General features: G+C 44.9%; 1 protein-coding gene across 7 annotated transcripts in view; it reads right to left on the bottom strand.

Moving 5' to 3' along the window:
- Nucleotides 1-18,451, bottom strand: part of Atpsckmt (ATP synthase c subunit lysine N-methyltransferase) — a 42,402-nt gene that overhangs the window by 18,279 nt on the left and 5,672 nt on the right. For 5 of the 7 annotated variants that reach the window (XM_087896977.1, XM_087896982.1, XM_087896983.1 and 2 more), the window contains exons 2-4: nucleotides 17,226-17,506; nucleotides 14,544-14,681; nucleotides 11,421-11,471 (exon numbers count right to left, since the gene is read on the bottom strand). In XM_087896977.1, coding sequence (XP_087753103.1) covers nucleotides 11,421-11,471; nucleotides 14,544-14,681; nucleotides 17,226-17,506 — 470 coding nt within the window. Of the gene's footprint in view, nucleotides 1-2,947; nucleotides 3,365-11,420; nucleotides 11,472-14,543; nucleotides 14,682-17,225; nucleotides 17,507-18,451 lie in introns of those variants that run through there. The other 2 variants (XM_087896978.1, XM_087896984.1) reach the window with 2 other exon arrangements.

Genomic DNA, 18,451 nt, shown 5'->3' with positions numbered 1-18,451 from the left:
CCTCAGTCTCAGCCCTTGACTATGATGTCTGTACCGTCTTTCTGTACCCTAGTCTAACAGAGTCCAAGTAATTCCTCCCTTCTTTCTGCCAGCAAACAGTCCACCCGCCAAGAGTGTCCAGACTCAACTCAGATACTCAACCATGTTCCAACTGATTGTGGGAGGTTTGGAAGGATGTTTGGATCCCATATGGTTGCTCTCTTGACAAGAGAGATAGTAGACAGTGTCCCTTAAGGGAGGATGAGGGACCATTAGTGACCTATGCTGACAAGAGGCTTCAAGAACTATGCCCATGAGCCAGCAAAAGGCTCAGTGAGTAAAGGCCCTTGCCACACAAGCCTGATGAACTGTTGGATCCCTAGGACCCACGTATTCACACAGAACCGATCTTCACATGTGTCCAATGGTACCCTCACACATACCATGCACACATACAAATGTAATGTAAAAAGATTTTTTTTTAATGAGTTACACCTAATCTAGCTAACCCCCAGTCCTGAAATTTTTGAGCCCAGCTTTCCTGACGCCTCACACATCATTGCTGTTCTGGTATGATTTAACTTGATTCACCAGCATCCCAATATTCTGACCATCTTTTCTGCAGACCTATAGTGAAAAACAGTAATGAGCAACTTACATTTGTAGGGATGGGAAGCTCTATCAGAATTACAGAATTATGTTCCATCTTATTATACTGACGTTAGAGGTCTGTTCAAATGATTCCACAGGCCCTACAGAAAGTGGAATAAAACATCGCTTTGGTTCATCTGTGACTCAGGCATGCTGCAAACATTGTTTCTGCAACATCCCCACCAAGTGGCTGTCCAGCTTCTGCTTTCTGTCTACAGAAGGAACTTCCAGATCCAGGGCAAGCCTAATGTCAGGTGACTCCGTGGAGAACGTGTCAACTGGGCGTGGACTTCTTGTCTACATCTTCTGAGGACCCTCAAGGCTCTCCAATGTCAATCAACACAGCCTAATGCCAGGGCAGATGAGCCTGGTGAGGAGCAGCTCGTGCTCATGAGCAAGCTTGGATCAAAGCATGTGTGAGCAAGGAGTGGCACTGGGCCTTACACATGCTGGCAGGACCTCACCCTGGCTGCCATTCTGTCTTCTTAGCTTTGGATTTTATCAAGTTGGCACTGGTTGCTGATTCCAATCTGTTCAGACATGAACCTAATTTTGACATTCAAACAGCTCTCAGGAGCAAACTTGATTGGTGTCTTTTACCTGGTAACTGACAAAAATTCAAACTAGCCACAGAGGAGAAGTATCTTCCGGTTCAAAAGTCCTCACCGCGCTGTTTACTTAAAGCGTCATCTAGCTCATGACCTCACAGAGGTGTCAGCACACTTCTATAACACTCAGAGGTCGCGGGACCTGGCATCAGTTGCTGCTTACCACGTGAAAGGGACAATGGTGAGTTATAAATGGCTGCAGCAGGCATCTTTACAAACCCATCAGAAACACAGAAAACTGCGGAACACCTCCGAGGTACAGAGCCCACATCCACTCACTACAGATGCCTGACAAGGGGCAGCCATACCGCTTCTCAATGTGTGCCTAGACTATTATGGCAGTACCTAGAGCAGAAGATGGACAGCAAGGTCTGTGCTTCCACCAAAACCACCCATCCACACAGAACTCACAGTAAAACCAGAGACCTGGAAAGTGGAAGATGGTGGTGGTCAACAAATGATTTCATACTCTCCATGGTCTCCTCATAAACATACAAAGCTCCCATTTCCTCAGAGAACCTCACACACTCACACACACACACACACACACACACACACACACACACACACTGAAATTTACAGTGTTTCTGCCTTCTACAGAAGACACTCCGGAGGCCAGGAGCCAGGCATGTCTTCTCATTATGAATCAGCGGAGTTTCCACAGACATCACGCCTGTGATGAATGAGTGACAGATGCATGTGTCTCCAGTTGGTCCTCAACAGAAAACTATCAAACGCTCCTATTTCTATCAGTTTAGCTAAATATTCAGCTACCTTTTAAAATTAAATCCTCATTAGGACAGCCTGGGATTTAGGTCCCAGGTGTAGGAGCAGAGCTGGTCCTTTTCCTACAGGAGCTGATGAGTTGAGTTGCTGAGCCACCATTCAACATTGTTTTCAGATCTATGAAGCCTGCCTACTCACAATCAAAGGATTCCCCTAACTTGCCTGCTTTCTAAGTCAGTCAAGTCTTTTTCTCCTAAGAGGGAAATGTTAAATAAATGGCTGTTCTCATAACATAAGAGAAGGGGCTAATAGAAATAATCTGCACTTCCCTGGATAATCTTTCTCTCAGCTCTAAAATGTGACTCTCACTTACAGACCAAAGACTGTGCAGCAGATTTTAAAAATGGATCCATGTTCGGTGTACCACTGTCCTGGTAGCAGACACCAAGGCTGAGAGACAGGAAGTCACTGCAGAGCTCAAGCAGCCACTGCAAAGCCCTCACTAACCAGCTTCTCCCGATGCCTCGTAAGGTCCAAGATGCCACTCAAAGGACACAATGACAGCAAATGGACCACACTGCCAATTAAAGCCACGTGCAATCTGTCACAATTCCCCCAGTTTAAAACATGTGCATGTTACACCGTCTGTTTACACACAGGTGGACATGTACAGATTCAATCAACAAAGTATAGAAAGTCACCAGCATTAGGGCAAAATAGTCCTTATAGATATTATAAAATACAAATGCCACTCTCTGAACCTTTTAGAAAATTAATTTAGCTACAAACTACAGAAAGGAGATAAATCGCACTCGTGAACAAAAGTCCAGGAAACTGCAGATGTCTGCATGAGCCCCCCTTCCCTTCTGTGGCATTAAACCACGCTGCTGCGAGATGAGATCCGTCTGGCCCACAAACACAGCTCAGTATCTGCATCTTCAAGCATCCTAGGGTATGAAAAGGTAGTAAACCCATTCAAAATATTCCACTAAGAGCAAATTTTACTGGGAAGGTAGAGGAGAAAGGATCAGAAGTTCAAGCCATTCTAAGCTACACAGAAAATCCAAGGCTAACCCAGGCTACATGAAATTGTCTTTACACCTAGAAGTTCTTCTGAGCTCCTGTTCATTCTCTCCAGGTAAGGACAGCAACAGGACTTCTCATCCCGTGCCAAGGACGGTCTGCTGTGGGCTCCGAGAGGTGGACTGGATGGCCCCACGTGCTCGTGTTCAAGACCTCTTTTCCCGTCCTCGCAAACTGTCCATGTCGTATGCCCACACGGTATCGACCCCCTCTCCAGCAGTGTGGTCTGGAGTCCAGTGTGGGAAAGGGAACCGGCAGGCGATAACTCGAGCACCACCCTCAAGCTCCAGCTCCAGCTTCCTCTCCAGCTGCAGCATCTGTGAAGAACAAGAGCCGAGGAGACGACGCCAAGGTCCCCGGCAATACAAACACATCACTTCAGGCAGACACAAGGTGACACCGTAACAGCGGTCACAAGAACATCTTCCAGGACCAATTATAAAATATTCAGACAAAAATCATGATATGGCAATAATCAAAATACTAATTATTTCACATGGTTTACCTACTTAAGCACTTCAATATAGCAAGTATTTTATGTATTTAAGAACTACTTTTCTATACTTCTCACATCTCTGAATTGGGACACATCAAACAACTGAATCACTGTTATTTTTTTTCTCAACAATAACAATACACTGTGGAATCAGCATTTAGGGTTGGTAAATTATTGTCTAATTAGACCATGAAAAGGTACACATTCTAACATTTAGAAATAATTTTAAGCCAGGTGATGGAAGCATGCCTTTAACCCCAGCACTCAGCAGGCAGGCAGATCTTGGTGAGTTCTAGGCCAGCTTGGTCTACATTCGAGTTCCAGGAGAGCCAGGGTTACAGAGAAAGAATAAGCATGAACTAGGCTTTAACATGTATATAATGTCCTGATGACACATGTCCTCCCTTAGTGGTGCTCAGTCCTATGAAGTGCAGCCAGGACCTCGCACACTAGGCATCCCTCTCCCACTAAGCTACATCTGCAGCTAATGCAGTGAATTTCTAAACAATAGAACTTATATCAATCTCATAGAATTTTATTACCCTATCTACCAAAAAACGTGTTTTTAATATTTACTGAAAGTATTAACATTTTAATTACATCAACAAACATTTTAAATTATCTGTAGTTTGTAAAAAAATGTATGAGCACCCTCATATTCTAAAAATATGTCTGTCTCACTCTACTTTTAACTGATTTTAAGGTGGTGTCCATCTGCAGACAAGCTGGAAGAACTGAACTAAGGACGCGTACGCAGTCCACCCTGGTGGAGTTCGAGCACTGCTGCCTCCTGCTCACTACCGTCCTCTTCCCCATGAACTGTCTCTAAACCAATGAGAAGAGGCTGCACACGACACTGTTTCTTACACACTCCACGTGAGGCTCACACCCAGGAACTTATTCTGCCCACAGCAACCCCAGAACAATTCAGTCTTTTTCTCCCAGCGGTGTCCTGTGCCGCTCAGGAAGGAGTTCTGTGCTCAGCCATACGGTGTTAACCGAGGTTTCTGTCTCACCTGGTCCTGCAGCTGTTCAGTCCCAAAGAAACACACAGAGGTCTACATTAATCATAAACTGATTGGCCTATTAGCTCAGGCTTCTTCTTAATTCTTACATCTTAGCCCATAATTCTTGTCCGTGTTAGCCACAAGGGAAGGCTTGGCACCTTTTTCAGCGAGGCATTCTCATCTTCTTCCTCTGTGTCTGGGTGACAACTGAAGACTGAATCTTTCCTCTTCCCAGAATTCTCCTGTTCTCATTGCCCCGCCTCTACTTCCTGCCTGGTCACCTCGCCTATACTTTCTGCCTGGCTACTGGCCAATCAGCATTTTATTAAAAATAGTACAGGTGACAGATAAAAGACCATTGTCCCACAGCAGTACGGTTTCTTTGGTCTCCTAGTTTTAGGTTTTTGTCTGTTTTTATGTTTTGTTTTGTGGTGGTAGGGGATGATCAGCCTTGTGCATGCTGACCCAGGGCTCTACCTCCAGATATACCCCACTCAGTCTGACCTGGGACAGTTCTTTCATGACAATGGACCAATGACCCTCACCTCAGGCTCCTCTGCCATTTGCTCCTGATGGCTCAGTGGGTCTTTGGCAATGCCTTTGAACTTATCAGAACTCCAGAAGCCAAGAAGGCCCTCCTGCTCCCGATGGTGACATCAACCACTTGCTCAGGTGATTCTGAAATCTCTGTAATGTATTACTATCTTCCCTTTCCCTTAGTGACGTTGGAAGAAACTGTAAGCACCTTTCCTCAGACCAGCTCTGCCTAGAATACCAGACATTGAGGATTCTGACTGCAGTCAATTTTTACTATAAAGGTTGCAACGTGGCAACACTTTCATAGGGATCCCCTAAGATCACCAGGAAACACTGATATTTACACTATGATTCATAACAATAGCAAAATTACAGCTATGACATGTGGAGGTCCCGGCAGGTATCAATGCAGACAGTGATCTGCAAAGAGGTAAGAATGAAAACCCAGCATAGAGTGACTTCATCAACCTGGATCAGACTTCGGAGAACGGTGGCTCACTGTCATATTTAAAACACAGTACAACTTGAGAAAAGGTTTTCAGGCAACAATCGGTTCAACCAGTTCAATCAGGTGCACAATAACTTAAGGTATGAGTACATGGACTCTTCCACAAAGTTACATATGACCATAAGAATGGGTTCTAAAGCTAAAGGCCTAGATTCTAGTGTGGTCTCTGATCAATATAGCATAGAGTACTTGTGACATCTCCCCTAAAGATGAATAATGGTCTACGGAGGGAAGAGTCTTCTGGGGAATTAGGGTGAGGTCTCCCTCTATAGAAGAAGGCGGGTGAGGTCTGCCTCCTCAGGTAGCAAAAAGGTCACCAGGTCCTTAACAAAATCCACTCTCAACTTTCTGGATGGGATGCAGGTATTTGATTTTTATCTCCACCAGTGAGAAGCTGCGCCCTGCATGATTAACATTCCTAGTTCTCTCAGTGCTTCTCTGTGAGTACAAGGACCTCTGTGCTTGTGCCCCTAACAATGAAGTAGCAAGAAAAATAGTTTTATAGTTGGGGAGACACCACATGAGAAATTGTATTAAAGGGTCACAGCCTTAAGAACAGTTAGCATTATGTTACAAGGGAGAGCTTTCCCTTCCTGTGTTCCTCTGCCTCTCTGCCTGCAACATCTATCTACTGCAAATATACATATCATATTCTAATTTCATTCAATGGATCACAGTTCAATGTTGGCCTTGCTATACTAATTTGGCCATAGAGCACCTCTTGCATCTGGCTGCTCCATCCTTTGGACATACTCCCATTAAATATTTTGAGTACTTCCTCATGTTTTGGCTCAATAAAATGTTCCAATCTTTTGTACCTTCCCTCCTGTAACCCTAGGTCAGCTATTCTCAAGGATTCCTAGTTCCCTGTAGTGAAAAATGATACTTAGAAATGAAGATCTAAGCAAAAACTACTCCCTCTAAAAGTAACTACAGCAAGATAGAGAAACCAGCAGGGCTCTTGTGAAGGTTTTATTCTTGACCAGCATCTTACAAAAATGACTTAGAAAAAAAAACATGATATGGATGGTATAAGTCAAAATTTTAATGCATCAATAGAATTGATAATGGAGAATAAATTCCATTAAGGAGAAAAGATATCTATTCTTCTAATGGCTAGTCAAGAATTACAAAAAAAGGGGAGGGGGAGAAATTATTCCTTGAGGGAAGAATTAAATAAGCAAAAAATAAGACAACATGCATTTTTCAAAATATCAGGTTTCTTATGGTAATTTTGCTCATAAAAAGATAATTGTAAATGTATTCACATTCCTATTCTTTTCTCTCTCATAGTTTCTTTTATTTCAGAGTGACTGTCATATGCTAAGTCAAGATAAACCTAAAACTGAAAGAAGCTATTTCAATCCTAAGAAATTAACTGACTAAATTACACATAAATATGCATCAAATCTGTTCTGATATCACACACGAAGAGTAGTGATGTGTCATGCCTGTCTAATAGAATTCAAAATTATTCATATCATTATGGGTTTCAAAGTGACACAAACTTATCATATTCTAATCACATCTTCAGAATTTGAGGCATGCCTTGAATCAGCTAACGGCATAAGACAGACCTGTGGCTGACAGTGCTGACCCACGACCCAGCAGCCTCCTTCCTCCTCCACTTGGTTCCCAGGGTGGTGACATCCTTACTGAGGATCTCCCGAAGTCTTGGCTGATTATGTCTCACCAGATAAAGCTCAGGCCTTGGGCAGATCCTCCCTGCGACCTGCCTGCTTCCTGGACCTGCCCATGGTTGTGCAGTCAGGGAGTGCTCCTGAGCTCCAGACTTTTCCTTACCCAAGACTGTAAAGCTCCTGACAACCCACACATCCAGGAGCAGAAGACAAGAAGCAGCTGGCCTGGACTCCTCTGTCTCTCATCAATGCTGGAGATGCTCACTACTGCTGAGTTTCTCTCTGTAGTGCAGCTAGAATTAGACGCCTTCTCACCAGCTAACCTACACTAGACTGCGCCTCAGTCTGTCACCTGGACACCCAATAGAAGCACATAACTGCCTCCCAATCTCTAATGTCTGGGTCTGACCTCCATGCAGTGGTGGTCTCTGTCCGCCTAACCAGTCTCTATGCTCTCCTCTTACCCTCAACAGCTCCTTCCCTTAGAAGGACCAGCATCCTTCATGTGCTGGTCCTATTCCCTGACCCCTTTCAAACTGACATCACCCTCATCACCTGCACTTGCTTAGTGCTCTCCAGCCAACAGGTGCACACACCAATCTGCGCTGTGCAACTGCAGGTCGTCAGCCTGAATGACTACCCGTGGAGGGCATCCTTCCAGGGATACTGACCCAGCCCCACTCCTTCCCTGTCCTCGATAACCCCACAGACGCAGACGGGATTCTCCTCTAGGATACGGCATCTTCTCTGTAGATGTCTCATTTAACATATAATCTTTCCACTGACAGAACGCAGTCCAAGAATGGAGTCGTGTGAGAAGAGCTTGGAGTGCATTTGTGAGAACACTCCAAGAAAACAAGACAAGGGTCTTGTGACCTCAGTTCCCTTAAAACACGGAATTGTTCTCAGGCTGTGTGCTGCTCCCAGGTGTAGTGGTAGGAGGGAGTCTACTTCAGATTACTCATTATTGCTTGCGGTTACTGAATTAAACGTTTAAACTATCCTTTCTATGACTCTATGGAAAATGTGTTTTTGCCACATGTGGCTTGTAGACAGCTTGTGCACATGAGAACTTTACTCCTGTGAGCTTTCTTAACCCTCAAAGCATAAACTGTCTGAGGCTCTGAATAGAGTTAGCTATTGCATGCGACTTTAGTCTGCCTCAGTCATTGGCTCCATTCTCCCAGGTCCCGCCACCTCTAGAGCAAAGACAAGGTACCATACAACATTCACGTTTTGTTGCTCACTTATGTAGTTAAGAGATAAAGAGACCTATATCCTGTGCAGCAGCCATACCTACTGCATGAGCAAAGCCTGCAGGCACAGAGGTGCACAGCATACAGTATTTACTGACTGCGACAGAGCAAAAGGTAAGGAACACTAAGGCCCACTTCGTGGGACCACTGAGGACAGCTTCACAGAGGAAAGGGCAGGTGTTCATTAAGTCCAGTGCGGAGTGGGTCTGACGTCAACAAGAATGGACGGCGCAGGCTCTGAGGAGCAGCATAGCCACGTCCAGGGACTGACAAAGTGAAGAGTTGTACAGAAAACTAAAAAAAAAGAACTAAGAAACAAGCGGGTAAGGGCCACTCCAGGCCAATCTGGGTCCTATGGCATATTTGGACATTTTCCCTAAATTAGCAAGGAGTCACAGAGGGTTTAGTGTTTGATGTTTTGGGTTTTCGGGGTGCTCGTTTGAGACAAGGTCTCATGTAATCCAGGCTGACCTCGAACAGGCTGCACAGCCACGGACGACCTTGAACTCCTGATATTGTGCCTCTGCCTCCCAAGTGCAAGAACCACAGCATGCACCAGCACATCTGGCTCAGGAGTACTGGGGATCGAACCCAGGGATTCATGCACAGTAGACAAACACTCTTCCCACCTGAGCTACGTATGCAGCCTCACAGAGGGTTTTAAACAAAGACCAAATTAACCTGCTCTTTTCACATTTTGAAAAGCACCTCTTGGTGCATAAATTCATGCTAAATAGAGCATTTGGCACTTTCGTAGTGTGTTCACCAGGTCCACATGGGACTCCTCACCATACTTGACACATACTTTATATCGAAGTGTTAGGTCTAACTTCTACTTACAACTGCACTGTGCTATCAGAAATAATCCAGTTGGTGTCAAAAGCAGGGCTGAGGAGTTCCAACGCTGGCTGTCCTCCTCCACATTCCCTGCGGCTCCTCCTGGCTCTCCAGGAGCCCGCTGTGCATTAGCTACCCTGAGATGCTTCTCATGATATGTTGGTTCTGGAAGGCCAACAGCCCATGCCAGGAGTACTGATTGGTGTGCAATTCAATAACATCCTTACACAGTCAGGTACGGAACCTTCCCAGGGCCACACAACTATCAGCTTCCCAGCCAGCGTTCTGCCCTGCCCTTCGCTACTTCCAGTTGATCAGAATTTGATGCCGGCTGAAAGTGGGGATCCCACACGTGACACTCCAGCTTAACAGATGCCAAATGAGCTCCCGCCAACCCACTGTGCGCAGAACACGGGCTGGCAGGATCTTTTTTAAGGAACAAGAATGCTCTGTGGATTCCCATTGCTCCTCTTTTCCCTAGAAACAGTGAAATGCTGGGATTCCTTGGTTAAGATTTGTCTGTGTTCAGGAGAATAAGCAATAATCGCAAATATGTTTTTCAAAATAACAAGACCCATACTGCCCCTGAGGAAACAGCCCAAAACAGTGCAAACCAAGCCTGCCTGGCGGCAGAGCAGCCTCCACTCGGCATTGCAAAGGCCACTGCTGCCCCCAGCTGGGACTCGGAAGCAGAACCTCAGAACCCACCTCTCAGCTTAACTTCCTCTCTCCAGACAGCACAGAATTCCCAGTAAATACCCTTGTCTACTTTCTACATTAAAGTTACTTGTCTCCAAAACGCTAACGGTTACATCTTAGAAGGAAAGCCCACACATCATAAGAAGTAAGCCATCATCAAAATTCTCTATCTAGTCTATGATCCCAAATTATTTTTATTTGTGAGGTGGGGAGAATTGAGACAGGGCCTTATTCTGTAACCCAGGCTGGCCTCAGACTTACAATAACCCTCCTCCCTTGGCCTCCTGAGTGCTGGGAGTACAGGTGTGAGCCCAGGCCAGACCCGAGCAAGCTTTAAATGAGCAGGGACCAAGATCTCACACCTGCCTTCACTTTCAGAACAAAGGCACAGTTAATACGGGTCCCATAGCAGACATACTATGGATATACAGTCACTTTTGTAAAACCGACACTTCTGGTTTGTAAGAAGAATGTGCCGTTACACTGAAAGCTCCAGTGTGGGGGTCAGTTTCTCATGCAGTTAAACACTGTGTATAAAAGTCCCAGGCAGACCTGGGCCTGGCGGCACGTGTCCATAACCCAGACTCTTGGGAATCGGAGGCTGCAGGCTGAAAGCCAGCCTGAGTACACAGCAATTTTCAGGCCAGCCAGCCAGGGCTACATACACAGTGATACTCCAGCTCAAAAAACAACAATAAAAATCTAAGGCATAAATAAGAAATCAAAAGAACAAAAATGAAATTTCCTTTTTATTTTAAATGTAAAACCCTGTTAGTTATACAGTGCCAATTCAGCAACCATCCAATCATGCCAAGGCTATTATGACTACAATTACAGACTTTGCGAAGTAAAGGGGATTGATTTGTCTGGTCTCCAAACCAGCAATGGCAGTGAAGCATCCTACCGTGAGCATCTCTGCAAGGGCTAGAGACACCCATTTTCAGTACAATAATGTGGCGTTCTCACTTTGAAAGTACATAATTAAAGTTCAATACTCAGCTCTTTAGCAAATCTGTGAATGGGAGGAAACTGAAACCAGTCACTGCTCATCCACCCTTAAAATTATCTCCAGAAAAACTGAAGAACGGTCAATTCAAAGGGAACATTCCATTAACTTCCCCAAGTGACAGCAGCGGGTGTAAGCGAGCAGCCGTGAAAATCACCAACTTCACTCAATGCTGGGGCCTCATAAAGCAGTTTCCAACCTGGGATTGGGAAGGCTTTGGTGGAGCATTGAGAACTTTTTCTCTGAAACTAAAATTTTCAAATGCGGCTGAATCTTTGATAACTACACTTGTAAAGTCCTTAGTAGTTCATTAAACCAGGGTTCCCTCAAAGCTTTGGAGGCCATCACTGCCTCGTGAGAGCCACAGAGGACGGGGTGCATACTCACCATCTGGGGCACACCAAAAACGACGACATTGGAGTACTGTGCAAAGGTGACCTAAACAAGGTGGAGAACAACGGAGTATTAATCCTAAGTCAAGCATCACAAGGAGCCCACAAGGCCAGGAGGCAGGTTCCCACACTCTCCCAGACAGCCTCCTAATGCATCCTGGGCCCCATCTCCTGTCCTCACAGGGACTCTGCCTGCCGCCAGCCAGCTCACTGAGAGCCACAGCTCCACACACAGTGTCTTCAGACCCTGATCTTCCTCTTCCCTAAACACTGCACTGAAAGATCGATAAAATAGTTTTTGCAGCGTTGAAAAACAGGGTAAAAGTGCTTTGCCCGTCAGAATTGTTATTGCCCAATAAAAGTCGTATTTACTCTGTGAGACCGTTTAGTTAGACACAGCCTGAAAACAATGCGGGCAGAATCCAAGTGCTTTTTCATCAGCTGCTGAGGACAGTGCCACAGCGGGAATTGTCACATAAGGAAAAGCACTTTGTGAAGTGCTTCGTAACATGATTCACGGGCTTTTTTGGTTTTTTGGGTTTTTTTAAACACCAATAACATGGGCACTAAAATCAACAATTAATAAATGGGACTTCACGAAACTAAAAAGTTTCTGTAAGGCAAAGGACAGCATCAATAGGAAAAAAAGGCAGTCACAGAATGGGAAAAGATCGTCAGCAACTCCACATCTGACGGACGGCTAATATCCAAAATATATAAAGAAGTCAAGAAACTAGGGGCTGAAGAGATGGCTCAGAAGGGAAGAGTGCTGGCTGCTCTTCCAGAGGTCCCAAGTTCAATTCCCAGCAGCCATGTGGTGGCTCACAACCATCTGTAATGAGACCTGGCACCTTCCTTGCCAGTAGTACATCGTATGCTTAACAAATAAATAAATCTTTAAAAAAAAAAACAAAGAAGTCAATAAACTAGACACCAACAAACTACATAATCCAATTACTGTTTGTTTTGTATTCATTATAATCATTCACTTAAAAAACATAATGTAACCACATTGTAATTCTTATATTGCCTGAAAGACTTTGCTGGAGTATACATTCTATAGAAAAAAAAGTATACAGTAGAAAGAACAAAGAAAGAACATGAAAGAAGGAAGAATAAAGAAGGAAGCAATCAAGAAAAAAAATAATCCAATTAAAAAATGGGGTACAGATTTAAACATAGAATTCTCAACAGAGGAAACTCAAATGGCTGAGAAACTTAGTTGTTTCAATTAATGTTCAACATCCTTAGCCATCAGGGAAATGAAAATCAAAACAACTTTGAAATTCCACCTCACACCTGTCAGAATGGCTAAGAGCAAAAGCACAAATGACATCTCATGCTGGAGAGGATGCGGAGAGGGGAACCTCCTCCACTGTGGGTGCAAGTGCAAACTTGTTCAGCCACTTTGGAAATCAATATGGCAGTTTCTCAGAAAATTGGGAATTAATCTACCTCAAGACTCAGCTATACCACTCCTGGGCATATACCCAAAGGATGTTCCATCCTACCACAAGGGCACTTGCTCAACTATGTTCATAGCAGCTTTATACTAGCCTGAACCTGGAAACAACCTAGATGTCCCTCAACTGAAGAATGGATAAGGAAAATGTGATGCATTTACACAATGGAATATTACTCAGTAGAAAAAAAAAGATATCATGAAATTTGCAGGCAAATGGCTGGAACTTGAAAAATCCTCCGGAGTGAGGTAACCAGACCCAGAAAGACAAACATGGCATGTACTCACTTGTAAGTGGGTGCCAACTGTGAAGTAAAGGGAATCACGCCCATTTCAGGGGCGGTGTAATACCTAATACAAAGGACACTAAAAGAGTGACCCTAGCAAAGACCCCTGGTAGTGAGGGACATGGAGCCTGAACCAGCCGGCCAGCTTCTGTAACCAAACAAGGCCTCACGTGGAGGAATTGGGACCCCAACCCAGCTACAAACCTACAGCTTCCACTGCCTGCAGAGTGTTCTAGGACCTCAGCCTAGCAGACTCCTCAACAAAGAGACCAGGCTTCATCCAGCAAGTGACGGGAGCAGATGCAGAGACTCACCGTCAAACCTTAGGCCAAGCTCGGGGAGTCCTGCAGAAGGGAGGGAAGGATCAGAGGAACCAAGGGGGACAAGGACAACACGAGAACACAGCCCACAGCTGACTCATGGGGGCTCTCAGCAAGCAGGGAGCCTGTAAGGTCTGACCTAGGTCCTCTGGACATATGTTATGGCTGAGTAGCCTGGTGTTCTTGTGGGACTCCTAACAGCAGGAGCGTAGGCAGTACCTGACTCTTTTGTCTACTTATGGGACCCCTTTCCTCCTACTGGGCGCCTCATCCAGCCTTGATTTGATAGTATGTGCCTGGTCTCAGAGCAGCGTATGATGCCATGTTTGGCTGATGTTCCTAGGAGGCCTGCTCTTTTCTGAGGGGAGATGGAGGGAGGAAGGATCTGAGAGAGAGGGAAGAGGGGGGTGAAGGGGGGGGCTGCAATCAGGATGTAATAAATGAGAAAAGAATAAAAATAAATTTAAAAATATATAAAAATAAAGAGTACAAACATATTTAGAATGTTTTTCCTTTATGATTACAAGGGGCCAGCACAGCCCCACAGCACCACAGCACCACAGTCCCACAGCACGGGCCACACTCTCCCTTCTCTCATCCATCTCTGTCTCCCTCTTAACACGCGAGCACACACACAGAAAAGTCACAGATTTATCAAGAAGAATCTGATTTCCAAGTGAAATGAAATATCTCATTATTTCACAAAAAGAAATGAAAATGCTTTAATTTAGTCAATAAATTCTTAGCATTCATATGACTTTTATAAAAACTTGAAGCTTCTATACTAAAGTACAGCCTCCTATAAATCTATCAGGTTATAAATGCATTTACACTTTGTTACACCAAAATATTCCTTTGGACTTTTTTTTTTCAACCCACTTTCTCATCCATCACACTAATGACTAGAGAAGGCCTGTGAGATTTGCTAGCACCATCCCCCACGTTCCGCACCTTCCACAGATCTCACATGCAAAACGTGGCAGAGCCGCGCACTAACATGAATAAAGAAGGTCCATTAGCTCCTCCAGCACCACTCTTGCGTTACACACCTTCCACAGATCTGAGATGTAAAACGTGGCAGAGCCGTGCACCCCTTCTCTCCAGGCACGGTACCTGGAGTACCAGACCAGCCAAGGGTTCAGCTCATAGCCGACAGCTGGGAATCCTTCCTTTGCAGCTGCAATCACCTGGACAGAGTGGGGGCAAGCAAAAGAAAATTGTCATCTTGCATAAGAGTTCCCTACTAGGGTTTATAGCCCTAAAATATTCCACTAAAATGTACTTCTTTTTCTTTTTTTGGGGGGGGGGGGCGGGGGCTTGAGACAGAAAAACTACGTTTGCTGTAGTTTTTTTAGAGCCTGTCCTGGAACTAGTTCTTGTAGACCAGGCAGACCTCAAACTCAGAGATTCGCCTCTGCCTCCTGAGAATTCCAAATTCTGCTGGAATTAGGGGTATGCGCCACCACTGCCAGGCAAAAGGTACTTCTTCAGAGCTATTAGGAAAGAGGAAGGGATCGGGGAGAGGGGAAATCAGTAGTTTTAATGAGAATGGTCCCATAAGCTCATATAGTTGAATACTTGGTCCCCAGTTGGTGAAACTGTTTGAGAAGGACTGGTACCAGTAACCTTGCCAACAGTGGTGACACATGCCAGCACTTGGAAGGCAGATCTCTGAGTTCGAGATCTACAGATCTACAGAGAGGGTTCCAAGACAGTCAGGCTACACAGAGAAACCCTGTCTCAAAAGAACAAAAAAGAGAGGCTTTGTTCAAGGAGATATGTCACTGGGAGTGGGCTCTGAGGTCTCAAAAGCCCATGCCATTCCTAGCTGGCTTTCTGTCTTTTGCCTACAGGTCAGAGAGGAGCTCTCAGCTATTATTCCTGCACCCTGCCTGCAGCCGTGATGGTGATGGACTCCAACCCAAACACTCTTTCTTCTATAAATTGCCTTGGTTATAATGTCTTACTACAACAATAGAAAAGTAACTAAAACAGGACCTAAGAGATAGAAGGGGAATGAGCAGGCTCAAAGTGCATTATGTACACAGACAAAATTTCACAATGAAATTTTAATTAAAATTTAAAATTTATAATATTTAAAAAGACTACAACTTCTTTCGATGAAGATCCCATGTAAAAATGTTATATCTAAAGTTCTACAGTTCATGGACAAGACCCGACTAACCCAAAGTTTTCTATGTTTTGTCAAAGATCTTGCCTTGAGTATCAGAGGATACTCAGGCTTGTGTTAGACAAATGCATCCCTGGTTCTGGCGCAGCTATCCCTAGCGGTAGAAAACCATGGCTGAAAATGTGCACCTCTCTCCAGCAGTGGCTGGCAGAGTGGACGGGAAAGTGAAAGCGGATCATGGATAATGCCCAATGAAATGACCTGTCCAAAAGCTGCAGCACCCAGGAACTCACGGCAGCTGTGGTCGCCTGCATGGGACCTGTACGAGATAAGCCAGTCAGCCTAGCTTGGAAGGGGAGAGGAGTTCCCAGGCCCTCCCCGGCAGATGACAGCACTCAGCGGTGGGCAGTGGTGGAAGGGGGAGAGGAGCTCCCAGGCCCATCCCTGGTAGATGACAGCACTCAGCAGTGGGCAGTGGTGGAAGAGGGAGAGCAGCTCCCAGGCCCTCCCCGGCAGATGATAGCACTCAGCGGTGGGCAGTGGTGGAAGGGGGAGAGGAGCTCCCAGGCCCTCCCCGGCAGATGATAGCACTCAGCGGTGGGCAATGGTGACAACCCAACAACGGGAATGACTTCACATCACAGAATAAAAATGATTACGATTATGGTTTGTAATATTTTGCCACACTGTAAGAAATGTCTAGAGAGCCTGAGTCACTTTTCAGTGTCTCTAGTGTGACTGCAGGCAGGCCTCAATCACAAAGCCAGGGTCCAGAGGACAAGCGACCATAGTGCAGCCCTGCCAGTCTGCACCCCACATGATGCCAGGACACACCCCATGCTCACTCCACTCCTGTCACCTAAGGACAAGGCCTAGGGATGTGGCCGCCTTCCTCGCTAAGGATCACTTACCTGCCAGCCAGTGACTTTTTCTTTACTCAGAGATTCAGGCTAGGATCGCACAACATGTTACAGTCACTAAAAATTTGATTTTTTTTTTTCTTGGCAAGGTCTCATGTAGCCCAAATTCTGTACCTAGCAGAGGCTAGCCTTGAAGCCCTGATTTTTCTGCCTCCACCTCCCAAATACTGGGATTTTAGCTACATGTAACTATGCCTACCCTGAATTCCTATCTTTAGTCAAGCTGGGTTTCACCAATGGCCTTTCTTATTTTTAACTTTCTATCGGCTCCTGGGAATCATTACTGACTCATGTATCGCTACAGAGAAACATAAAGCAAGCATCTAAACTGCAAAAGAGTAAAGGTGATTCAACTCCCCAACTCCACATGTTTCTTGTAATCATGCCACATTTACTGGACTAAAAATTCTAATAGACATTCGGTAATTAGCAATTAACTGATTCTTTCTATCTGGCATGTTTACAGAGTACTTTCCTCCAGAAGAAAAAAAAAATCAATCAGAGAAAAAGGAACTCTAAACACATGCTGGTGGTCCAACAGTTTAGCCAAACACAAAATGAAACACACACTTTTCAAACCGTCGCATTTGGCAAATCTTTGCAGAAGCCTCCTAAGAAACATAAAGCAGAAATCCCAACAGTGGTGGCTCCAACCCTGTAGAAGCTTTTACGTGACTCACAATGCGTCCGTCGCCACTGCCGATGTCAACCAGAGAGCCTCTTCTGTGCTGCAACATCTTCACGACATTTTCAATCTGCTTTGAAGTGGCAGGCACAAACGGCAAGCAAACTTTCCGCAGGGCCGGTGTGATAAATGGGGTGGCCACAGCGTACACTGTCACCAGTGCCCCACCAATGATCCCAGTAAACAAGAACCCCCAATTGCTCTTCTTCAAACTGTCGGATTCCAAGTTGGTAGGCAGAACATGATGGCCAGACTGCCTTTCTTCCTCAGGCGTTTCTAGGTACGAGCCGTTGTTGAAAGGAAGCAGAAACACAGAGCATACATTAGAAAGGCAAGGCTTCATCTTCCCAACAACTCTTCTGACACACATTTCTTGTTTATGTTTACTTGTGTACATGTGTGTGGACGTGCATGCGCACATGCGTGTGTGTGTGTGCATGAGCCTGTGCAGATGCCCGCAGAGGTCAGAAGAGATGTCAGTCCCTGAAGCTGCAGTTACAGGTGGTTGTGGCTGCCTGGCACGGGTGATGGGAAGCGAGCTTGGGTCCTCCGCAAGAGCAACAAGTGCAACCACAGAGCAGCCTCTCCAGTCTAACTCATCTCTTTAAAGGATACATTCACCGGGTATAATCTAATTTACAAGATAAAACTCCGCAATGACTTCAAAACCCCACCAGTAAAATTAAAGAGATTAGGGGAAAATTCTTCAATACTAATGAAAGATTAAAATCTTTTCTTTCCGTTGTACTGATTTATGTATCTAGGAGTCTAGTAATTAATGTTATCTCAAAATCCATTATTGCATGTTTTAATCATAAACTTCACATTTGTATAGTCTAAACAAAGAAAGCTTCAAGGAAAAACAAGCATTAAAATGTCCAGTTATTGCCCATTTAAAATACGCTGAAGGCATTACACACCAAAACCGTGCTAGCATCTACAATCTAGTTGTACAGCTACAAATTTGAGGCGACCAGAGATGAAAATCAGATTTTGCCAAAGTGTTTAATAAATATGGTAATAAAAAAATGTAAAAGCACGTGGCAGGGGGGTCATTTCAATACTCTCAGCACAGAAGAAAAACGACAAGCTCTACTCTGACTGCAGAGAATGTCACTGTACTATTCCTTGTCCTGAGCTGCACTTTAAAATGCAACCTTGTGGGACGCAAAACTAAAGGGAGGGGAAGTTGATTAAGGACAAGCAAAGCACAGTTAAAAG

The sequence above is a fragment of the Myodes glareolus genome, chromosome 15 (assembly GCF_982192425.1).
Source record: "Myodes glareolus chromosome 15, mMyoGla1.1, whole genome shotgun sequence".
NCBI classification, from domain to species: Eukaryota; Metazoa; Chordata; class Mammalia; order Rodentia; family Cricetidae; genus Myodes; species Myodes glareolus.
The sequence above is the reverse complement of the archived record's forward strand: the minus strand, read 5'-3'. Positions and strand labels throughout refer to the sequence as shown.